The sequence below is a fragment of the Athalia rosae genome, chromosome 6 (assembly GCF_917208135.1).
Source record: "Athalia rosae chromosome 6, iyAthRosa1.1, whole genome shotgun sequence".
Taxonomy (NCBI): Eukaryota; Metazoa; Arthropoda; class Insecta; order Hymenoptera; family Athaliidae; genus Athalia; species Athalia rosae.
In genome coordinates, this window is record NC_064031.1 from 1,395,299 (window position 1) to 1,420,932 (window position 25,634).

The 25,634-nt window shown below is 39.5% G+C and overlaps 1 protein-coding gene across 3 annotated transcripts; it reads right to left on the reverse strand.

The window, feature by feature from the left end:
* Positions 1 to 70: 70 nt before the first annotated feature.
* Positions 71 to 24,806, reverse strand: LOC105690688 (A disintegrin and metalloproteinase with thrombospondin motifs 18-like). 3 transcript variants are annotated; one of them, XM_048657254.1, is made up of 19 exons: positions 24,681 to 24,806; positions 23,254 to 23,351; positions 12,438 to 12,510; positions 11,181 to 11,332; positions 11,007 to 11,115; positions 7,959 to 8,058; positions 7,675 to 7,892; positions 7,098 to 7,302; positions 4,937 to 5,106; positions 4,752 to 4,857; positions 4,595 to 4,673; positions 4,229 to 4,500; positions 2,984 to 3,116; positions 2,622 to 2,895; positions 2,364 to 2,540; positions 2,104 to 2,274; positions 1,828 to 2,010; positions 1,519 to 1,690; positions 71 to 1,409 (listed from the first exon to the last, which is right to left on the reverse strand). In XM_048657254.1, the coding sequence occupies exons 1-19, from the start codon at positions 24,687 to 24,689 to the stop codon at positions 1,291 to 1,293; spliced, it is 2,820 nt and encodes a 939-aa protein (XP_048513211.1). In that variant the 5' UTR covers positions 24,690 to 24,806; the 3' UTR covers positions 71 to 1,290. The 3 variants fall into 3 exon arrangements, with proteins under 3 accessions (XP_048513211.1, XP_012264132.2, XP_048513210.1); XM_012408709.3 differs by lacking the exon at positions 24,681 to 24,806 and adding an exon at positions 24,008 to 24,568; XM_048657253.1 differs by lacking the exon at positions 24,681 to 24,806 and adding an exon at positions 23,669 to 23,719.
* Between the last annotated feature and the right edge of the window lie 828 nt (positions 24,807 to 25,634).

A 25,634-nucleotide genomic window follows, 5' to 3' on the forward strand; every position in this document is an offset into this window, starting at 1 on the left:
TATTATACATTATATACAAATAGTCATAAAGTACATAATGGCAGTCTATTAAAAGTAGTATATATCGATATTTTCAGCTAGTATTTTTGTTATTATTAAATAATATGTCTAAATTAATATTACATATTCATATAATACGGATCAAATAATACTAATAAAGCTTAAATCAGTTAATTCTACAATAGAATTGACTATCGGCATTCAATCGAATAATAACGTGTCACTTTTGGAGAAAAATCGTTAAACATCTATCTGTAGAATAATTTCACAAGATTTTGTTAGAACTTAGATAAGAAGCTTAAAAATTCATTAATAGTAAGTCAAAAATTGAAAGTGCAAAATTAATTTGCAGATTAATTTTTTTTTCTCTCCACACATCAGCGAGCATAATTTAATAAATTATCAAAACACAATTTTAAAAATAGAGTCATGAGAATCGAGTGACTTATTAAATGTATCTCGTAATCAAATTAGCCGAAAAAACTAATGCATCGACTTACAAGCTAAACATATCAAATGATCATCCTGCGCTTTATAAATAATATGATAAATTAGAATAATTTACGTAACTTGTCAAATCATTGTACAAAATCTCCTATGTGCTAACGAAGATTCATATTTTTCCCCGCTCTTTCTCTTCATTTTTTTTGTCTTTCTTTCACTTTAGAGACATTTTTAAATACATAATTTATTACTAATTATTCAATCGCTTTAGGTAAGTAGGTATACATCGAATTACAAAAAAAGGAAGAAAAGGAAAAAAACAAAGTATTTCTGCATTTGGTTCCACTGAATTTGCAATGCAAAATCCCTCCGACGTCTTAGGATTATAGAGATGTCTCGGAGGATTAAGGACAGTGGAATGAGAATTTGAAAGTGAGAAAAAATAAATGAAAAAATAAATCAGATACGCCGTGAGTTAAATTAATTCTAGCACTATGTTTATGCTTTGAAAAAAAGCGCGCTGCAGTGTAAAAATTCTATCGAGGATGTAAAAATTTTCTAATCCTTTTCAGAGTTACATGCCATCATCGCATTTTCGATATCTTATATGAGTGGTAACCCTTTATGTAATATACATTTCTTATAATGTAGGTATACGTCCGCGAAGGTATATTTTAGAAGAACAAAAAAAAATCACAAAATTATTTACGTCGAGTAAATAAATTGAGATCCCAATTTTTTTGATATTCAAGTCTTTTTTTTTTTTTTTTGTCGGACCTTAATCAATCGTCGAACGATCCGCGATGTTTTTGAAAGTATAAAATTATTATAGTTCGTTGGGCTGGCTTATAAGCCGCGGCAGTTGCAGCAGGAATGCTTGTAATAGTTGATTCTGCACAATCCAGCTTTTACGACAAGATCGCAACTCGGGTATTTGTCAACGCAGTCGGATTTTTCGTGAAATTCTGTTGGAAAATAAATGAAAATTATTATCATCGTCGATACAAATTTTCAGGGCTTCAGATCATTTTTCTAGACAAATTTTTGGATGAAATTTTTTACGGGTCATCTTACTTTTTGGAGGCTTCGCTGGATTTTGATTTTCCGATTTACTACATGGACTTCTTTCGCAAAGTCTTCGTCCTTTTGGTTCGCTCGAATCTAGGGGACATTCGGTACTCTGCAGACCTTCGCGAAGACAACGGACCACCCGTGTTTGAAGACCAGTACCACAACTTTTGGTGCACTGAAATAAAACAAAAAAAAAAGGGAACAGAGTGAGAAACGGATTGCATTTTTCTTCATTTTTATTTTTTGCTTTTTTAAACGTCGCGAGGAATAAACTCTGAAGGTTTTTGGAGCGAATGAGATGGAAATATTTACTTCGGTCCAATCTGAAGTAAACCACTCCGCAGGACACGGTGGTCTTGCACATCTTTCTTCTGAAATAGGGCGAGTTAATTCGCTGCAATCTTTATCTTCGGAAATTTTGAAAACTTCACCCCCTCGAGAACTCAAACAAACCACGTCGCGACGCTGGACGCCCGAGCCGCAGGTGACGCTGCACTGGAAAATTGTAAAAAAAAATGTACAAATATTATCCGAGGAAAATTAATAAACGAATCGATCAAATAGATGGATATAGTTTTTTTTTCTCACTGGATTCCATGCCCCGACAAACCACTGATGTCTGGTCTGATCGCAGGCGCTTTCGTTTCCTACGCAACTTTTTTCGATCGAAGGTTTTTTTGCGGCGTCGCAAAAAACCTCGTTACCATCGCTGCATGCGATTTGACGAGTCCTTACGCCCTTTCCACATTCAGAGGAACACTGAAAAGGATAATTGCACATTTTTCGAAATTTTTGTTCCAAGAAAATGGATTTCAAAAATGGTATCGATCTCATTATTCGCAACCCACCTGCGTAGACCAATCGGTAAACAACCAGGGGGACTTTAAGCCCGCAATTTTTTTGCATTCGGGCAAACCTTCGCATAAAGTTTCGTTCGGAGGTCTCGTTTCCGGCTGACAAGTTGGCCCTGATGTGATGCAAGTCACTTGTCGTTTCCGAATTCCAGAACCGCAAGTGCTCGAACACTGTAGGGCATAGAAAGCGGATCGAAAATAGTCACGATTTTCTCGAGTCTCATTCCCATTTTTTTTCCAAATTTTCTTTACCGTTTCCCAAGGACCGGTCGTCCAGTGAGGTTCGCCGGAAGTCGGCACAACCTGAGACTGCATCTGTCTCGGTTCCGGAGCACCGATCCTATTTGAAATACAGGGAGTTTGTTTGCAGGGCGTCGTAGTTTTCAGATCCGATTTTTCGATGCAAGCACCGAAAGCCACGCGCATCGTCAATTTTGGATTCAACTCTTGGACGCACTCGAGTTTTCTCGTTTGTACGCCAACCCCGCATGTAACGGAACACGAACTCCAAGGGCCGGCGCGCCACCTGAAATTTCGTACGCGAAAAAAGGGGATGAAATTACGACGAACAACGACGAAAATTAGCAGGAAAAATTCGTCGAAGATTGAATCACCTAGCGGGACATGGCCGCGTGTTGCATCTCAACGGGGGTGGAGAGGGAGGACGCGTTACAGTTTTGCATCTTCTTTCGGGGACCACAGCTCCTGTATTCTCTCGAAAACATTTAAACGTCGCGTGCTGTACACCTGGAATCGGGAAGAAAGTAAAAAAATAAAGAAAAAGAGAGGAAGGCAGATCTCATATTTTATGCCGCACTTCGCTCCTACGCGTTATTAGGAACGGTTCACTTTTTATACAATCATGATAAATCTCGACAGGCATATTAATTCCGGTTGACGAAGAGCTGTTGCCCTAAAAATTATAGAGACCGACGAACGATCGAATTACTAATTTTGTTATCAATGGCCGACATTATGCGTTCGATGCCCGTGTGGTTTTTCATTTTATTTCACACCGTTTCGATTTAATCCTGTCGATACGAAGGAAGGAAAAAATTGAAAAATTGAAAAAGAAATGAGAAAAAAAAGGGAGCATGCCTTCCGGCTACTCCAAATCTTAGTAAATATTATTTAAAATATAACGGTACACATGGGGGTGATAACGATCGGTTTTCTAGCTGCTCGAGTTATGTGGTATACGCTTTATATACTCGGTATGTAAAAAATAATGCCAGTCACGTCGAGTGATGCACTCAATGCACGTAGTATGTGTACGATACCTTTATGTGTATAATAATAATGAAAATAATAATAATAATATACGATTGGGGTAGGGATATGGATCATAACAGAAATTATTATTACTGGAACTAATGCGCGCCCAGTTAACGCCTGACGTTAAGAATTTGATGGAATTATCTGCGGCCGTTGACACGATGTGACCTATACCAGGCCAGTTTCCAAGAATTTACTGCAATATCGTTTTACACGCCTGCTACAAGATTTAAACGTCTTATACTGTGTATGCATCGTACATATTATTAATATATATATATATACATGGAAAAGTTACGAAACAATCGTTATAAGTTATTATATATTACTTGGTGGCGATCATCGTAGGTCTCCTATCAAAACAGATTTAAAATTTAGTTCAAAAGTCTGTTGCGTTTGTCCTAGAATATAACAGCCATAACGTCAGGGGCTTAGCTCGGAGATTCTCCCTTTTGAAATAGAATTGAAAAAATTTTCTTCAATTTATAACAAAAAAAAGACAACTTTTGACAACCGAGACAAATTTTGTTGAAGATTTCTTTTTTCATGCATGAGAATAACATTCTGTACAATAATATACGCACCTCCTCCGCAGGCTTTTGAACACGGTGATAGTCCTGATATTTTCCACGAAAATTTCTTGCCATTTTTATTCTTTTTATTCTTCCTGCGTTGCTGATGATCTTTCTTAGGGATATTTTTATCCGGAGTCTGCATCGGTTGATCGCCAGCCATCTTCGTTATTCCAGTTCGCTTTGAATTCTGATGTGGATGCTGCAAAATTTTACTATCCCTGGAGCTATTTAAGGCCAAATCCTTTCTGGCCTCGTGTTTCTTCTCCGATTCGTTGTCTCGTCTGAAATTCGCGGATCTAACGTCACGTACGAAATCAACAAAAAAAAAAACGAGCAGAAGGAAAAGAAGTTAATTTTATTTTATTTTTTAATTACGTTATGCTGGGCTTAGGCGGCATCATTAATTGAGCTGCAGCCTCATCCGGAATCTCGTTTCCAATTTTGTCGTTCGGGCCTGAGGGGCAGAAAGAAAAAAGGAAACAACATTGATTTTTCCCCCTTATAAAATATCGATTTTTTCATTCCCATATACCTGCCACAAGAAGGGGCGGTGCCAACATCGCACTTTCTTCAATTCTTTCGTTCAACGGCAACATATATTTGTAAAGCACACCGGGGTTCAATTCTTCGGATAAAATCTGCAAACCCAACGATATTAAAAATTGGATAAAAATCCAAGTAACGCAAAAAAAGTACCCAATTCTATTCGCAACTTGCCATCAAATCGACCGAATCCCGTAGAGGACCCTCGGCCCAAATATTTTCAGGACGAATTCCGTCCCCGGGATGGTAAGTAAAATTGGTTCCAGCACCCTCGTAGGTTCCGGTCGATCTCGAAGGAGATTCCGGCCCGTTGACGAGAAAAGTGTTGTTGGAATTTCTGATAGCTGGAGGGAAAAGGATACGAAAGAAGAAGATTAAGGACGAAATTCGAATGGACACTTTTGCCATCTGTGCGTGCTTGTAATTTATGCACCGGATACAATCGCGTTGCATGGTGAATTACAAATTATCTACCACATACACCGGTATACTCGTAGGATCCTTTCATCGAGTTTTGCGATAAAACGTTTTTAAGTACCGCGTAACTCTCGAGTATAACATTTATATGGGACACGAAACGATCGATGTTTCATCTCAATGGCGAACGTGTTACGTGTGTAGTAAAAAAGCAAATCTAACACCTCTTCTCACAACATGTGAATACGCATGTACATAAAACTATCACATCGTACGCAAGTACGATAAATAAATATGTACACAGATCTGTGTAACGCATCAAGATCAACGTTTTAGCATTTTTTAAGGGAGTTTATTGTTGAAAAATTTTCCAATCATCTCGTCTTACCATTTTTTTTTTTTGTGTCCATTGTGCCTCGATTTTGAGGCCAAAGATGTACACGTCATCCGTGATGTATGTATCTCGTATGCCGCGTATAATGAAAAAATAAAACGCGAAATTTGAATTCTTCTTTTTTCACGGAATTTTTCAAACGTACGGAGTTCTTCGCGTACACGTAATACCCGAGTATAGGTACTGCTCAAAGAATTATTTTCGCTATTAGTTCCGAAGATATACGTCTATTAATTATTCATGAACTATAATGTATTCGTATATATAGGTATGTACATAATAAGGCGAAAAAAAATTCTTCACCCATAACTTCATCGTTCCCGTACACTACCGACGATACGTCTGTTTCCTATTTACGATGATAACAATAATAAATAAACGATAACAACAATAACTACGATCATGATAACGCAGGGCGTTACTTAGAGAAATGAGAAAGAGGAAGAATTTTTTCAAAGTAAAATTAACAAACCAGCGGTTTATATAGGAGTATGAATAAATAACAAATAAACGAAGTACATAACACGATACGTCTATGTACGACCACGTGTAGTGTGTACATAGATAGAAAAAGGAAGAAAATCAGAGTAAAAGAAGATCTTACTGAGGCCCATTCATGAATTAAAATAAAAGCCACTGTGCATCGATGCAGCGAGCCGCTCAGGGATCAGAGCGGATATGTAATATTCATCTGCATTATACACGGCGAGTTGCACTCGGCGTAAGATGAAAAAAAAAGATCAAAGAAAAAAGAACCAAAGAGAAGACGAGATGGTAAATAAAAAAAAAATAAAACCGCGCGTATTTTATGAAATATTATAATAAAGCCGAGCGAAGATAAAAAGAGCGGGATAGAGAGGTCTAGCTTTGCAACGGTTTATGTGTACCGCAGGATATTTGATTTTTTTTTTTCTTCACTCTTCATCATCAGAAATCCGTTTGGCATAGTTACGAGTAAACCGGAGTTTCAGTAGAAACCATATTCATCGGCAGATGTAAAAGTGGAAGAAGAAGAGGCTCAAGAGTCTCTGAAGATAAAGTGTACGTACGCAAAGAAGTTGAGTACGTTACATATTTCGATCGGGCTATCGATGCTTTTTCCAGTCAGCACTCAGCAATTTTTCCCTCAATATAACGCTGAACAGCATCGAAGGTATTTATGATTCATAGATCACTCTACTTACGTACGTACTCGCGTATACTTCGGTTGAATTTGCAGCACCGGAATTTTTCTGCTTTTTTATTTTCTCTATTATCACCATTGTCCCACGTTAAGGTATTGCGCAGGTGTACGTCATCGAATTAAAGGCGCTCCTTGTCGCGAGAAATATTCTCAGAATTTAAAAACATAGACACGAGACTAGGCGGTCCCACCCCGAGAGTAGAAGCGCGAATTGTTCGACACAAAGATTCGAAAATTCCAACTTCGCGGAGGAGACAAAAGCCGGTTCCTCCTCTTTCTTTCGTTCTCCATTTTTTTTTTTTTTTTGCATTCTCAAAACTAACGCCACATCGTCGTAATACCTAAGGCGTTGCTGGAGGGTCGAAGTTCGGAGACGTTCAGGGAAATCGCGCCCTTCGGTATCCTCGTGACCAGCTGGTATCCCTTGGCCAAATTCGGCTCGAGAAAAATCCCCTCGAACAATCTGCAGCTGTTCCCTTCGCCTCCGCATACTCCGCAGGCGTCCAAAACGCGTCCGGAATTAACGACGCCGTCGCATCCGACCGACTGAAAGACAACGAGCGAATTAAAATTGGACAACGTCTGGAGTGTAGGACTCTGCATCGCCGAGGAGCTTCTATTTTATCTCCTCGAGCGAATCGCCGAGTATTTGAACGATCTCCTACGGGTTTTCAGGGTCTGAGGGGACGCGGTGCGGCAGATTTCCGGTTTGTAAAAAGAAATGAATCCGAGTCAAACGCGTCTCGGCTGACGTACGTACCGCGCCGCAAAAGTTGTACGTACGTACGTACGTACGAGGGCATGCATCTGCGGTCCAAGGAGTGTGGAATATCCTTGCTTTTATTGGCGCGAAATACGGCGCGCACCGTACATCGGTGAAACAGCTATTGAGACGCTTTATGGGAGTGATAAACTCACCTTGCACTGTCCGGCGACACAGAGCCAACGATCTGCGATATGAGCAGCCGCGGCGGCCCCGGCGCCTCCGGCAAGGACTCCGGACGACTTTGTTAAAGATCTTTGACGGGAGGACGAGGAGGATCCTCGGCAAGGCGTTCCGTCCACCACGGCGGGCTCCAGAGTTGCGTAAAATCTTTCGCCGACCGCTCGACAATTCAAAGCGCACTCGTTGGGGGCTGAAAATTTTCGAGAAACGGGGGATGTAAAACGTGGTGCGAAAAAGGAGAATACGCGACGCTCACCATCCGGAAACGGTTCCCACCGATAACTTTGTCCCTTGTAGGTTTTTCCGTTGTACTTGGCGCATTGTTCCGCTCTGAGGTCCTCGAAATTGGGACATTCCTGCAACCGATGTATGCGGGGATTATCGGAGGACTAAATTTTCGAGTTTTCAAAATTCATTTATGATCGACGACGCGGAGTCGTCAGCCGTTTTCGCCGTTGTTGTATCCACATGGTCGTTACGAGCGATGAATAATTACTGACTTAAAATACATCGTGTACGCTTGGGATATACGGTAGTTGGTTGAGGTAATTACGGGCCAAATAAGTCGAACGGTCTAAAAATAGATGCGGAATTAATAGCCTCGCTATATAGGTGGGCGATCATCAGCTGTGCAACTCACGTCACGAACAACAATAACAACGATTATCATTAATATTATTGTAATCGCAATAATGTCATGTGAAATTCGAACTCGAACTCGTTTCATCCCAATTTCAATATTACACCTACATAACCGTTTATGTACCTGAAATTACGTCATCCCTACATGGCACATAAATTATATTCGATAAATAAAAAAGAAATATTTATCGATAACGATAATATAATAACAGCATATTAAGTAGATGCATCTGTAGAATGCAGACGCTGCATATATTGCACACGCTGGATCGATGAGTAATGTGGGCATGAAATGAGAGCACAAAAGATGATAATTATATTGTATGTTAGATAAGCGATCGAGAATTATTTTTTTTTTTTTCTGTCTCCGTAATAAATATTATAAGCAAATTGTATGATAAACCGCCGAAAAGTACGGTAATACGCAATACGTGTAATTAACATAATCGATTGCGGTGATATAATTCGAAGAAAAGAAGAGAAGAACTTTGAGAAAGAGAAAAAAGGGAGGGAAATTAACACAGGTGAGAAAAGACTCCCTATTACACGTTATAACCATATACGTGCTTCCTTTTTTGAATCTCGAGTTTTTTTTTTTTCATTCATCCTCCAGTTTTTCGTTGCCCTAAATATACGTTACGTGTGGGTACAGTGTGCGCGCACCCGAGGCAATACCGGAGATTTGAACGCGTGGATTTCCGGATGATATTATATACCTCGGGGCGCCGTCTAGATAAATCTACCTTGTTAACGCCCCGTTTATATGAATACGTTATGTATATGTGTATGTACGTCCAATACATACGCACGTAGAGTATAATATGTATATATACGTGAATCTAAATATCGTTTTGGGCACCTCCGGATTATATACGATCGGACAGCACGCGACCTCCTGCACTATTTACACCGTTATTATATCATGTATCCCCGTAAAAACTTCCCCTCGAGATTTTTTCTCAATTTTAACAGTCGTTCATCTTTTCTTGTTCCTTCTCCTTCTCCTCAACACCTGTACACCTTTATTCCGATCAATTCCACGTAGATACGTAATGTAAATGCAAATGTGTGGTGGTTTTTTTTTTTGCTATCGAAAAATCGCGTTCGTTCAAACGACAAGAATGCGAAGAGGAAGAAGAACGTTTTTAAGGAATTAAAAAAAAATTCGAGGATAAGTAAATGAAGCTGATATTTAACGCTGATAACCGTCGACGCATGACGTCACGAGTGACTAAACCGACTGTTGCAACTTCCGGCGAGATGTGTGCGCGTGTGTGTGTGATTTATACACAAGCTATGTAAATTCAATGCGATTTAAATGATTTTTTTCACAATAATACAGAGATAACAACAATCTCGAGTCCGACACGTATTTCTTCTTTTCTTATTCATTCTTGTTTAATTTATTTACTCTACTTATTTTCAATGCATGGGTGCCGTATATTGGAATGACAAATTAACCGTTTTCACAATTATTAGAAGCAAAGGTCGCTATTAATAACCAGACTTTTGTACGCTCTCTAATCATTCGGTTAATAAATAGCGAACTTCAAAGAAAGCCGCATTGCACTATCTGCAATTATCGTTGGCTGAAAAATTGAAGAGGGAAAATAAAAAAAAGTCTGAGGAATTTACGCGATAATAATTTTTACCCTCGCGTATAAGTGATATACATATACGCGATCGCGTCGTTTGAGATAATGAAAATTATTCGAATCTATATACATTCATATACCTAATGATCGAATTACGGTCCAGTTAGATCAATCAGCAGCCATTGAATCCGATTGGATTTGATCAGATTGGATTATTTACCGGATTAACTAACGGCGAGGTATCGATTACGGTATCAAAAAATTAGTAACCATCAATCGTGATATCGAATTACCTATACATAAATTAAATATACCTCAAAAAATATCGCCTCTCTCACGATCTGTATTGTATCCAGACGAATACCTCAAAATATTCTTTTCCTTTTCATTTCCTCCGCCACATCGTAACATACCCCGCATCCGTTATTTTACACTCACAAATTTTTCAAATTCCTTTCCAGAGCCTGGAAAAAATCGCAGGAAACTTTCAAGATAGCCATTTTGTAGCCTAGATTCTCTTCTTCGAAATGGTATCCAAAAATTTTACGTACGATTTTTTGACACTGATTTATTCGATTTTTAGACAAGGCATGTCATTGAGGGCAGGATCGACGAATAGACGAAGGTCGATCAATTGCGTTTTCAATCGTTAAAATTTGAATAACTCAGTGCCAAAAAATCGTGTATAAAATTTTCGGATACCATTTTAAAGTGGAGATTTCAGGCTACAAAATGGTTGTCTTGAAAGTTTTGTGCCATTTTTTTCCAGCTCCGTGGAGGACTTTGAAAAACTTAATTTTTTTTTCCTGGCGTCCTACGCGACTGCGCACTCAAACCCGCGCCACGGGATGAAAAATGATTTTGGAAAAGATTTTCAAAAACGAATTTCAAGTCGAAGTTTTAACCTTCAGAACGCTTTTTGAAATTTTGTTCTTCCACACTTTTTCACCAAGTTGCAGCATTTTGAAAATCGGTATTATTTTGAAGTGTATCACGTCACGTGAACTTGTCTGAAATTTTTTTGGGAACATTTCAATCTCTTCGACGAAATCTGATTTGCTACACACCTGGGTATTGCAGACGTGATACCGTTTGTAAGTACCAACGCAGAATGGTTTAACTTCCGGTAAAACTCCGTCTATACTAGCGATGCTGCGTTTCCTCGAATATCCGGTGCTGCAAAATGAATTAACGAATAAATGGACATCGGTCGATTGATTATTTAGAGAGGATTTCCTCACCGCATGGGAACGCAATCTCTCGCTTGCGACTGAATCCCGGTACCGCACGATCTGGAGCATTCGGACCAGGCGGCCCAGCTCCCCCAATTTCCTCTGGATCGTCCGAAACCTCCGAAGCCATGCTGAACCCTTTCTTGAAACATCTGATGTACCTGGCGGCGAGTAATTTGGAAAATTTCAAGGGGAATTCCGGCGACATATACTTCCGAAAAAATCGCGGACGCTGCCCCTGATTCGGATTCTGATTTCTGCCAACGAATACCTCGAAAGACTTCCTATCCTGAGGTATGTGTGCAGTACCTACGCACATCTTCGAACTAAACCGGAAGTGGAGCCGAGCCTTAGGAGGGCCTTGTAATGAATGCCATGTAGATACGAGACGAGCTCGAACGAAGTAATGATTCAACTGTCTAATTTATCATGACACGGACTAATTCCCTTTGATATCCCTATAATAAGTGTATAACCGTATCATTCACGTGCACTTCGACCATATAAAATACGTACCTATTTATACGCGTTATACATGGGGGTCAATTAAAGATGGATTCCACATATATCGCGCGCACACGATGCACCGCTCTTCATTGGCATTGTTACGATTCAGAAGCTTTTTTTTTCTATTTCAAGCTCAACTTTTTCCTTTTCTTCGTTGATTCCTGAATACCCGCTTGATTGTTATATTGTTTTCTATATTCGAATTAAGACAATTCTAATTGCCAAGTACAGAAACAGGCGTACATCAAGTTCGGTCAGTTTCATTTCATCCAATTTCCCAGCTTCATCTCGATCTTCGTTTCGTTTTTTTTTAAGATTTTTTTTCTCTTATTTCTAATTAACGCACTCATCTCATCCCTGACGCTGCACTCTTTAATTGATCTTTCTACTTCGGCAGACTCTCCCCTCCTCTCCTATCTAGGTATTCGTTGCAGCTCGTTTAAATGGAATAATAAAAACGGTGATGAAAAATGGAAGGAAAAAAAAACAAGCAGAAAAATTTAAGGAATCATCCAATCGCACTTATACTTTTTACCTCCCCTATAACTGTACTCTCCCGCCCCATTCCGAACAGACAACGATCTATACAATTTTTAATTGTTACGTTTCATTGCGGACGAATCCAATTTTTTTCTGATCTCATGCTACAGCTAATCTCATCGCGTCTCTGGTTCCTTTTTATTTATTTTTTTCGTTTCATTACATGTTTGTTAATTAAAATGATTTTTGCTGGAAAAAATAGAAACATTTCTGTATTACCTGTATCGGGTAATTTTTGTACTCGTTGCTACAGTCAACCGTGCTCCATAGGATCGTCGAAATAACGATGAAACTGTAACAGAAAAATAATAGAGATTAATCGCACCCTTCAACACAGCGCCTCATTTGAATTGACGAGAAAAAAAGTGATCGGAAGAAAAATGAGGCGGGAAAAAATTTCAAGTGGCCAATCGATCGTCTTTAGGATCTAACTGAGGAGCATGTGTGTGCAGCGTGTGTGTTTGATATGTACATAAAACATGTGTATCTATAAAATACGTTGTACATATATTTGTTTCTTACGTGATATATAATTAGCGAATGACTTAACTCTGGCAAAAGTGTGTCACGACGGTACAGACAAATGCGTACACACAATTGTACCTACACTGAAACGGATGGATCGCTTATGTACGTTGTCGCAAATTCTGCTAATATATTCCTGGAATTAATACAGTTACAATTACATCTCACGAAGATTATCCGCATGTTCTTCGGACACCGGAGATGTGCGGAAAAAGCTGGAGAAAAAAAAATAATTTGTCACGGTTAAGAGAGATGAGAAAAAAACCGTGAATTCAATATCTTTTTCTTTTTCGTACAGCCTCCATTTGGTTTCTTTTCCAATATCCGAGTCAAAGGTGGTAAATCACGAGGCGGGCTACCTTCCTCTTTGAAAGGCTTTTTTGAATATTTTTTTATTTTTATTTCGCGAGGCGATTACAGCTGAGGTAAAATCTTTCGCGGTGGTCCGAACCTCCCGTTTTTTATTCGCGTCGACGATTTTTGTACACCGTAAAGGCGAACCGAGCTGCGATTACTTCGTACAAGAGGGTCCGCGGTGAGGGACAGCGGAATTGAGGTAGATGGTAAAAAAGAAACTGGCGAATGCGAGAAAGAGGAGAAAAAAAAATTAGAAAAAGAAATAAAAAAAAAGAATAAAAAAGGAGAAATATCGAAGAAAGGAAAAGAAACGAGCGTGAAATATGATGCACGGCGCTTTTGTGGAGGTCGGAGAACCGCGGCGCGAGCATTGTCTTCGCGGTTGTTCCGGATCGAAATCGGGATCGGGATCGGGATCGGAACACCCGCGTTTATACCTGTTCGGAATATACCTCACGGTTCCTACGGTCACTTAACTTACTTAAAATGTACTTTACTTACTGTCCGACTCCCCGGACAATGGATGCGTAAGTTTTAAATTGACACCCTGTAGGTATTACGCGTGCAACGATATACCTCTGCCCGCGCTCGCGTTGTCTCGCGTTCTCGTATAAGTTTGAATATATTTATATGTATATAACCATGTGCACATAGCTACATGTACCCCGCCCGTTCACCTCGAACCTGATAAATACTCCTTAGATTTTTATAACGTATCCTCAGCGGTACATCCGAGAATTCTCGATCGAGGGGACGATCGGTTCGAATTCACCGATTTCCTTTTATTTTTTTTCTTTGGGGAGAAAAATGGGCAAAAAATTGCAAAATTACGCGTCAAGTCTTTCCTCAAATAAATATATATTTTATCGCGACGCGGGATGATCGATCGTGACCCAATTAGAGATTGATGGTGTTAAATAACGACGAACGCTCTAATGTGTGCTTAAATATTCGCGCATCGAACGATACACCGTTGCTAACGACCAGGTTATACGTATTTATCGTTCATATTTTATACGGCAGTTGTTCAAACAATGCCTTTCTTTTATTCAACGGGTGTCCCCGTATTTTCGTACCCACACTTCCACTTCTATGCGCGAATACGTGTCCGCACAGAAACCTGTACGTGAGGATGTTAATCGGTCACACGTATAAAAATGATACATGACTAATTCTTCGCGTATTTTTACATTCTATCATGCACGCATAAACCGACGCGTTTATGAACTATTGAAATTTATTTTTACGATAACAGTAACCGTTCGTTACGTCGACAATCGTCCGGCCGAGGCTAATTATCGCGTAATCGACGTTTAGAGAAAAAAAAAAAAGAAATTTCATTCAACGAAGAGAACTTTTTTTTTTGTATTTCGCGCCTCTTCACCAATGTGGGAGAAGAACTGTCGATAAAACAGGTAACTGCCTGTGTAAAAAAATAATTTTGGAATTGGAAAAAATTCAAAAAAAAAAAAAAAAAAGATATAAAAAAACCGTCGAGATAATTCGCGCTCGGCCTCTTCGCAATGTTACGAGATGAGAATCGGAATGAAGTTCGTGCAGTGTATGGGTTTGTGAGACGACGTAACAGCTGCTGCACGCAAAGTAGTGTTGAGTGACGTGAAATTATAATTCCGTAAAATTAACGTCGCGTATGTTAATTGCGAGAAACCGGTCCACGCCTGCACCTCTGTAACGTGGATGCTGCGCGCGCCAGATTTAATGCGTTGAAATCCCTCCGGACGCTAGAGCTAATAACTTGCGAGATTTTATACACACACGCTCCTTGATACGACAACAAAAGCGTTATACCACAGAAGCGATCCAGGATTCGAGATCTCGTGGAAGTGCAGGGGAACTTTTGAAATTCGAATATCGCACCTCCTCGAATTCCTCAAATCAAAAAAAAACCGTCCAAAGTATCGCGGTTCGGTTCGGCTTTATCGAACCGAATCGCTCTCCGCGCGCGGTGTAATAAATATAAAATTGAGGGGCAAAAAAATTGTTCGATAATGAAGTGCATTCATTTGGTAACAGCGCTGACCTATACGAATACATAGAATATTAGACGAATGTACGCAGTGCACTTTACGCCCATAATCAAAAACCAATTTTACATTCCCCAAGGGGGCAATCGTTCGTCGAACTCGACGTACATAATAATTCCCATAAATAACAATCAGCTCGTTCGAATCACGTGCGACTGCGTAGCGAGTGTACGTCGGGCATGCCGAAAATGATTCCATGTCAACTCCTACCTCTGTACCTACGTCTCATTTTAATTATTTTTCAACGTTTGTTCCCTTCGATTTTTTTCTTCATTCAACGATAAAAATTGCAACGCGTCGTTACAAACGTGTATATATACCGTGTATACCAGCACGCGTTTATCCTACGCTCGAATTATACTCGCCCCGGAGCAAATCGTTGTGAACATAAGTGGGATGATGATTCAGGGGCATTTATGCGCTCCGATAAATCGGCCTCCGCATAAAACCGCGACGCGAAAAGAAATCTCATGCACAATGGGATTGAAATTTTTGTATAAAGTATGCGATTTATGGCGAACGCGATTATCGTTCGCCATAATATTGTGTACGTGTAACGGACGTACGATCCAATACACCAGCCCCGTGCCCATCTCAATTTTACATGGCATTACGTACGCCGCAATTTCGCGCGCTTTTGATCCGCGACAAATTATCATTTATCAAAGTGGACTCTGCAGTCTGAATATACGGCGCCCCGCGAAGCGATCTTACTCATCGCACGTGTGATATGCGCTTTTCTTTTTTCCTCATTTTTTCTCGCGCCTTCTTTCACCGTTTTTTAATTTTATTCTTGGTTGTTTTTTTTGGTCGCGCGATGAATGGGTTCGGTATTTTTGATAAATCTATTTTTTTCCTTCTCTCCGCGTTGTGCGCGACGGTGATAAAATAAATCTCACACGCACGGTGTGTGTACATATTACGAATATGTTTCAACGATTGTTATATCCGTTTGCCAAACGAACTTCCTGTCTAATAATTATTGTGAATGGTGTCGTGATAGGGTTCGAGATACGGTCATAATTTTATCACTCGTTTATCTGCGCACGAGTAAATATGTATAGGAAATTAACTGCGTTGAACATTTATCACGTAAACGCGAACGAACGTCTTCTTATTAATTTTAAGATACCAGAGGAATGCGTTTCGTACAATATATATCGAGCTTTATTACTTACGGAGTAATTAGCGTTAATTGTTTCTATTGTCATCGCTTTACCAAAAGTGAACTTGTATATAATACATACGTACATATATGTATACACGTGCTGATACACGTACACGTGTACGTATAGCTGCTCATTTCACCTAATTAACTATACTTGACAACGTGCGTTTTATGGACCGCCCACCATCACGGAAATAGCGGCTACACAAATTTTTCTTTCTCTTCTCTATTCACGATCTTCTCATTCTTCTATTTCTCTTCGATTCACTTCTGACGTTCTCGTTGTCCCGCGATAAACGAAATCAAAAAATATCCAAACTAGTAGCGTTCAACCCCGCGTTGATTTGATGAACTTTTTTTCTCTTCGAGTGGAAGAAAAAAATTCAAAATATAAAAAAAAAAACCGAGTCAAAGGGTGCACAGATGTTAGATGCACGGGGTACACTATACTCGTCTCCACGTTAAACGCACATATGTATCTGGCACTTATAAGACGCGTAGGGTTTTTTTTCCCCTCGAATTCTTAAAAGTCGTATAGATTTCGACGCCCGATTCCCATATACGCCTTCAGATTTCAAGGATCGTAAATAAAGACGATAACCGCCATAGGTATATAGCTTTAGGTACACACGTATGCCTCTATGTATTCGTATACATGGCTAAGCTAGGCGCCTCTATGGCGCTCCTATCTAAAATCGAGCGTACACATATGTATATTCCTACAGTGGTGCGGTACACGTTGTACACTCGCTGTATAATATGTCGGGGCAAATTTATAAAATATTCTCAATGAAAATTTTTTACACACACAAAAGTACGATCATAGCTGCGATGGTTGAAAAAATTCAGACTCCACGCAATCACGATTTTCTAATAAATTAATTTTTTTCATGTCTCAATTCGATATCCCATACGTGTATGCGATTTAATTTGACCCAGATAGAATTTTTCTGAGCAAAATAAAATGAAATAATCTGATGGAAAAGAAGAGAAAAAAAACTTTTGCGATTTTACAACGCGTATCGCAGTGGGGTAATAATTATACACCGTCGAATATTCGTGTATACGAAATGAAAAATGAAAAAAAAAAAAAGAAAGATTTATGCACAAAAGATACGAAAGTCTTGCAGAATTTTTGCCGAGCACGTTATGCGGGAACGGAAATTCAATACGTATAACAATTATCCCGATACAGATCGCGAATCGAATTCGCTTCTGTTATGCGGACGGATGGAATTCTTTTATATTTCGTACGATTTTCGAACAAACGTCGACCAAGTCGAATAATGCGGTCGGAAAAATGGAGGGGTATTTTTGTTCCCTCACATTTTTCGTGTTATATTCGTCGTTGCGAATATAATCGAGGCGATATTGGGTCAATTATCGCATTGTATTATAATCGGGACGATTAATCTGGACGCGCGTAGTGATCAATTATAATGGTACATCCAACGATACCTACATCGTGGCGCACAATGCGTCGATCGCACGTGGTGTCGTCGTGGGCTAATCAGGTCCCGGATATTTCGATTTAATTACCGCACTGTACATAGGTATGCACACGGGCGAGTAATTTTGCGGTGTACACCGCGCGCGTCTGTAATTGTCGATTTAACAGGAAGCAATTATAACGACGACTCCTGCCGCTGCTGCTGCAGCAATCCACGCCCTGCCAGCCGGAAATTATAATTTGTATATAGATCTCTCCCCGTGGCCAAAGGAAAGTCTGCGCGAAACCGTGCACCACACCTGGACACAATACGTCCGCTATCCGCGCGTACGAAAACCGACATCGAAATCTGTCAAAAATTTGTCCGAATCGGGAAGATTTTCGCGCGGTCCGCACGTAGCGGTCTCGAAGAAATTTTCCACCACGACCCGCGGTCTCTCGTCTCTCGATTTATCGTCGCAAATCTATTTTACATTCGGCCCTCAACTTTCATTCAAAATCGTGCGGTCGTTCGTTCCGAAGGTATGCGACTACTCGATCGGTAAAACAGAGGAGAAAGAAAATGGTTTGGGCAAAAAATTAGACACAGATAATGGACGGGGTCAGTTTTTCGTCTTCTCTTCGGACGAAACAAATATAATAATCGCCCCTCCGGACAGCAAGTTCCGTTCGATCGATATCATGGGATAAAAATTACCGTCAGGCGATAACAAAAATGACGACGATGATTTGGAATTAATTTGCGTGAGATTTTCACACCCAATTCAGCAGGTACGAACACAGTTGAATTCAGGTGCAGATTCTATGGGGTTCAAATTCATCATTATAAATAGCTATTGCAGTATTGAATCATGTGAATTACAATAGACGATGGAAGAAGCCTTTCACAGGAAGGTTGCAGTAGCAAAAGCAAAAGCAAAATCGATGCCAGTAACGCCTATGACCGGATAGTAATGGTTTTATGGGGCACAAAGGTGCGCCCCGAGTAAGCCACTAAGCGCCAGGAAATCGAAGAATGTATCTTTCGCAGACAATGATTATCGAACCCGGTCTATATACAACGTGGTAATTGCAGCGGTGTAATACATCACATGCACACGTCCACGTGCACGTCGGCCCAACCCGAATTAGATCAACGATCTGTAGATCGCGGGCTAGATATCGGCCGCGGAGTCTAAAAAATCAGGGGCCACCGATGTCGTTCGGCGACGGATGAAAAAAAAAAAAGAAAAGGGAACAAAATCTCTTCAATTTCGATTGAATTCGCGGGGTCCGTCTCGCGGAAAAATCCACCCCGTTTCGGCAATGAAAAGAAAAAACAAATTGGGAGACTAGGAAAAATCGAAAAAGAGATACACGTGCAGCGTAGTGTAGTTTGCGCGCTGAAATTTTTCAACGAACCACCGGACAAAAGGAGACTTCGCTCCGCGTGTTACCAACTTTCAATAATGTATTTCAAATATTCACGTATACGTAATAATAGGCGTATATACATATGTACGATATGCGGTACGTAACACGCGGCTTGAATTTAACGTACTCACATATGTACTCGTTGTATATTTATGTAATAATAATTTATTTCCGTATATGTACACCCAGATTATACGCACGTGCCTTTTTACCATTTTTGGTCCCGAAGATCCCATAATATCAAAATAAAAAAAGAAAAGAACTTGAAAAAATATCGGCGAGTACGCGAGGTCCGGTGTCTTTCGTTATACATTCGAATTAAATATATAGATTTTTTTTGTTATTCCATATTTTTTTTTTTTTCAGTCACTTTATCCCATTTGAAAAGATCGATGCAAAATGGCGTACGTTTTACGGACATAACGCGATCGCCAGAGGCGGTACTTGAAGTAGCTTTTATAATACGTACTTTATATACCTACTCTCGAATTATTATTTTTCGCATATCTCACCTACCGGATCGGCCGCATCGCTCATGTACTTTCTCGTATATATTTTTCTACCTATCGGTTGCAAGAAGAGAAAAGAAAAGAAAATAAAACAATCCACTCAATTTTTCTCCTATAATTAAAGCGCCTTCTCAATCGATGAGGGAAATCTATATCGCGCTTGTACTTTTCAATCTCCGCGTAGCGCCATTTTCAAAGAATTTCATCTCACCTGTATATTAACTCTATATTATACTTCCTTACGAAGAGGTGAAAAAAGAGCGACAACTTTTTTCAGAAAACTGAAGGATATTAATCTCATCTTTCACGCCATTCGATACACACTATTTCATGTTATACACTATACGATAGAAATCCTGACAATCTTACTCATAATTATAACAACGTGCGTAATGTTTGTTCAGTTTTATCACACCCTGAAACTAGCTGGTTTATATAGTGTAACTGCAGCGGTTTTTTTTATTTTTTTGTTGTTTTGAGAGAGGGATTTTTTTTTTTTTTCATCTCGAGTAGGAGAGATGGAAGAAGCGAGGAGGACGCGATGCAGGTTTCTTGTGGGCAAAAGTTGTCTTACAGTATCGTACCTAGGCGTATAATAGCGTATAACGTTTAATGCGTGTGGCTTGGGAGCAGCAGAAGAAGAGGACGAAGAAGCGAAGGGAGTAGAGTAAAAAGAGGAGGTAAGACGAAGGAGAAGAAGAAGATCGCGTGACGCTCTCGTTATAAAACTGGCGATACAGATGATAGCGCGGAAAGCAAGGCGGTTATTAAAAACCGAGAGTTGGAACGAGCCGACGGAATAGTTTCTTCCTTATTTTTCCAACTTCTTGCGATTCGGTTTGGTTTTTTTTTTTTGTCGTTCGTAAGTACGGAGCCTTAGCTACGATTCGATGCTGCTCACGATCTCGCCTATCGATAAATTATTATTAATGAAATCTAAAGACCGGCCGATAATAATCGCAAATAGCTCCTGTACCACGTGGGCAATTTGAGGAATTTCGATTAATCATATTCGATCTCGCCGTACGTGCGTAACTTTCGATTTTTTTACAGTTTCCTCCTCTACCTCATTTTCAAGCGTTGTAAAATTTTTGCGTTGCATCGATTCGCTCTGCATCGACTATTCGTGTGCTACTGCTGCTGCTACTGCTGCTGCTGCTGCTGCTGCACCACCAACTGCATCGGCCGGATAGTCGAGTTATAGACGCAACACAATTATCACGGTTGCCAATCACGGGGAGAGTGTATATGTATGTAACTTGTATCAATTATGTTAACGAGCCACACGCGTTCGTTGCCTGGTATTCGATCCTTTTTTCCCTTTTATTCCATTTTTATTTTCAGTTTTTTGGAAACCAATGTGCGAGACCAAAATTCGCACCCCCTCGAGCAAAAGCGAGGTATAATCGAAGTGGTATAGGTTTTGTTAATTTATTATTAACATAAAAATTCGGATCTCGCGTTCAATCACAGCGGCAGTTTCTCCGATTCCTAATCCGATCACTCCGACGGACAGCCGTAGAAAAGAATTGACCAAAAAAAAAAATATCCACAAAGCAGTCGCCGAGTATTCCGTTTCTATTTCTATTTCTATTTCTATTTCACGGTGTATAAAATAAATGTAAATTTAGTGACGAAAGTATACGTAATGTGATAGAATATAAGTCGATGAATATATGAGAGAAAATAATTGAATATTCAGTTGTCTTCTTACTCCTCCTCCTCGTACCGTCCCGTCCTTTTTAACTTTTTCTCCGTTTCGTTTTTTCTCTATTTCTTACGCGCCTATATGCTTTCGCCTGGTCCGTAATACACGGCGAGGTAAAAAAAAATGGAGAAGAAACAAAAACAAAAAAAAAAAGCGGAAAAAATCTATAGAAACGTAACATTTTGCCGGTAGAATAAGTAAAAGAAAAACTATCTTTCTATAATTTATTTATTTTTTTTTCTTCCACCTGCAACGCGGCGGCAGAAGCAGCCAGCAGCAGCAGAAATGAACGACAATCGCAGGAAACGGATTCATTCGATTCGGGGACTCCCCTTCATAGAAAGATTATTTCTATGAGCTACTGCACCTTTCTTTACCTCAACCTTATTCCCTCCTATTTAGGTGCACGTCCTCCACCTCCGTACCTACGATAGCTCGTAAGTTAGGGCTAGGTATTTCAAATGCTTGGAGCATTTCAAACCGCGCCGCGTTACCCGTAACTAATTATCGGTGTTCCTACTTTCGTTGTGATCGGGTTTCTCTGGTCCATGCGACATTATGCAGCCGGTATTATCGTCATTATATCTGCTCCTCTTGTTCCTTTTTTCCTTTTTTTTTTTTTTTTTCATACTTTCATTCAATTTTTCAACGACATTCACTCATTGAAAAGTTCATCTTTCGATTTCTTTGAATAACGTATAGAAACGAAGTGAAAATCCTTCACAACAGCCGCGGATGAGAATTGCTCTCCGTTGAATTGCACTTTTGATATCAATGAACTCCGTTGCAGAATGGTTTTATTATTATTAGCCGTCAGATAAAGCGGACAATAGTTTGAAGTTCATCGCATAGTCAACTGAACTGATCGTGAACTATATTTAATTTAAGTGCGAGATATCGTTCGTGTAGTTTGCGGTATATCTTGCGATCGCGTCATCATAATTGGACTCTGTTAGCATAGAACATTAAACTCTAACTGCAGCCTCCTCACCGACTGTGACTTACGATATATATATGTACTTCGGGTACATAGTTTTTATTTAAAAGAAATCCAACTTTCTCGATTCAAAAATGCGGAAAATTCAAATCACAGATAGTCGATATAATTCACGTCAGAGACTAACTGAGAATTAATGAAATAATTAAAATTCTGATTCAGATTAGAAGAAAAAAATATGCAATCCGCAGAAAAATGTGGATACATAAGACAGAAGATCGGTCGGCGACTCGATTAATTTTAGGTATAATCGAACGTAATATACGGGTTCGAATTAATCGTTGCAATTGATTATCAATTCCTCCCACGCGGTGGTTGATAAAAGTAAATTCTTGCGCTCTGCATTATGTATATTATATATATATAATATATATCTGTATTATTACCGCGATATCTCGCACGTGCATAATGTGTAATAATTTTTAATACTATTCATTAAATTTACATCTATCTCGATACGGGTGTATACGAGCGCGTGCTAATTTCGCATTTAAATATTTATCCATATTATGTACAATTTGTCTACCGCATATCCACATACCTCGTGCCTGTAATACTATATAACCAGGGCAACAGCTGCTCGATATACCCATACATATATACGCATGTACTTACATATAAGGTGACAATTATTTATTATGCATATACTCCGTTCATTTTATCAACCAAATAGATTAATATACAGGTTGGATATAAATAAGTCTGATATAATTATCGCTGTCGATCGGCTAAATAAAATCGCTACACGCGGTTTCGCTGAGAAAATTAAATCGGAATAGCGAAACGTACTTTCGTCGATTCATTACAATTTCATGCGTATTCCTGAATCGATTTTATTTTCAATATCGTGAAAATTTTCTCACCCAATCGGACGTGCGAAGAACTGCATGTTGCGCGTACGAAGAGGAGGTGCCTTTTGTACGAACAATGAGGCTTGTATCGCTGCCGGTGCTTCTTCGTCCTGCAATAGAAAATAGATAAATTTTTATTGAAATTTTATTGATTACCATTAAGCGGAGACACCGTAAATCACCGCCCAATATTCGTGGACGGTGGCTTTTATTTCTCGGTGTTAATTTTCGTTTGAGGACATAGGGTTTTTTTTTTTTTATTTCGTGCTTTATAGGCGCACACGAGAGACGAGCGCGAGATGTAATACCTATGTCGGGGATCAAGATCGTATAATATCATGGCTGAAAATAACGATAACATAAAACGAGCTAGATATTCAACAACCGTATAAAACGTTCGCGGTTTATTCCGTATAGGTATACGTACATGTGGACGGAACGCTTTTGGAATTGATCTCGTCATGGTGTCTCATCTGTCTTCGTTATTTTAATTATACGTTACACATAGCGAGGCGGTAGCATTGAACTTGTTGATTATTACGAATACATGTGTGTAACGTACCGTCACGATATACATGTATTTGTACAATATTTGCAAGCGGTGAAAATAATAATGACCTATAGAGTCGCGACATAACGATGAACAAAATTTACAGCGTATGGAATGAAGAGAGCAGTGATTAATTTTGAGCAAAAATTGATTTTTTTTCAATTATTTTGTTCTTCGTAAAAAAAATATCATTTCAAAAAATGTAATTCGACTTGCCATCTCTGAATCGTATCTTCATCCTGAGGAACGGCACATTTTTATCGAAAATCCAAAGATGGAAGAAAAAAACCAGGTAACAATCGCGGATTTGGAAAAAAAAAAAAAAAAATACTTTTCAATTACACTGAGACACTGACGATTCTAATTGCGAATGAAGAGAGAAGAAAATAAATTTTTAATTCGTCGATTTGCGAGGAGAATAAAAAGTCATAGTTTCATCCCTCAACCCCATCGTGCGTCATAGTCATCACGACGGTGTATCAAATAATCCCGCACATTTTGTAGAAAAAAAAAAAAAAAATCTTTCTACTTTCGACAGATTTAAATCGTAATGATTATAAATTTTTCCAAACACTTTGGTTTAATCGCGAACGAAGGGAAAATCGTCCCTCCAATTTGGTTCATCAGATGAGCGGTGTGACGTGCGTTTTTAAATATATTTTAAAAAAAATTGAGAAAAGCGCGTTGCACGGTTCGCGTGGTCAAATCAAATTTGTATATAGCTCGCGTTGTTTCCCTGCCGTGTCCCACGACGCACGGAACCGGACTGATTGCGAGCAGCTTGTTGCTCGGTCTCGAATCTCCCTGCACGAGTCCCATGGAAGTGTAGGGTATCTGTACGTGTATATAATACATATATATAGATCGTACATAGCACATACATACTTACATTGTACATATACACGCGTCTATGCAGACTACGAGGAGATGTGGAAGGAAGGCACGAGTCTAATCGCGTGCGTATGCGATGATGTTCACGGGGAGAATCCGAAGAGCGGTGGTATCCGAGTACGAAACGAACACGCGTATTATAACGCGAATGTTGCGAGATCGCGGAAATCGCCTCTTACGCACCGTGCGCGATACGCGGGTAACGCTCGTACGCGCCTCGGAACTTTTCGAAAATGAAAAAAAAAAACGAACGAGATCGGATGAAAGAAAAAAAAAAAAAAAAATGAGAGAAAAACCCCCGCGACTTCGGTGGTCGTTTTCTCTACGCGATTGGCTCATCGAACCGTCAAAATGTCGCTTTTAAAAAATTTCGACGCTGCACCGAACATAACGTGCAGGAAGTGCAGGTACCACGTGTGCAAGGATGTCAGTATTATATTCTGACCGAACGACAGCTGCACACGCGGCAACTCGAACTGTCCTTCCACCACCTTGAATAAAGGTCCGGGGCGAGTATTGAATTTATAAAGTTTTTTGCTTTTTTTTTTTTTTTTTTACCTGCATCTTATTCGTCACGAAGGGGTTTAAGATTTCCTCCAAAATTTCGCAACGTTTTCGGTTCAATTCGAATTGAAAGAAAGAAAAATCAATTTCCAACGATTCCCAAGACAAGGACCTCGGCGATGATCTATGGGGGTAAAATAATGTCGATGAACGAAAGTAGAGAAAAAAAAAAGTTTTCCAAAATTGAAAAATTGAAAGAACACGTACCCCGCTAGTTTCACCGGTACGCAATTAACGCGTGTACACGGTATGCGCGGAGTAAGAAGAGCAGCTACCGTAAATCAGATTGGTTTAAATGCCGCAATGGGATGAATTAATTTATGGGGCCGAGGTCACGCGGCTTGGATCATAAAGTCACGTTTTATAAATATAACATACTTTGCCGTAT

Excerpts from the sequence above, each read along its gene's own strand:
- LOC105690688 (XM_048657253.1), bottom strand. The coding sequence starts at position 23,704 with ATGACGAGATCAATTCCAAAAGCGTTCCGTCCACAT. Across the intron at positions 8,059-11,006 it reads ATCACGTCTGCAATACCCAG|GAATGTCCCAATTTCGAGGA; the intron begins GTGTGTAGCAAA and ends CATCGGTTGCAG. Across the intron at positions 4,501-4,594 it reads CCGCCTAAGCCCAGCATAAC|ACGAGACAACGAATCGGAGA; the intron begins GTAATTAAAAAA and ends CGCGAATTTCAG.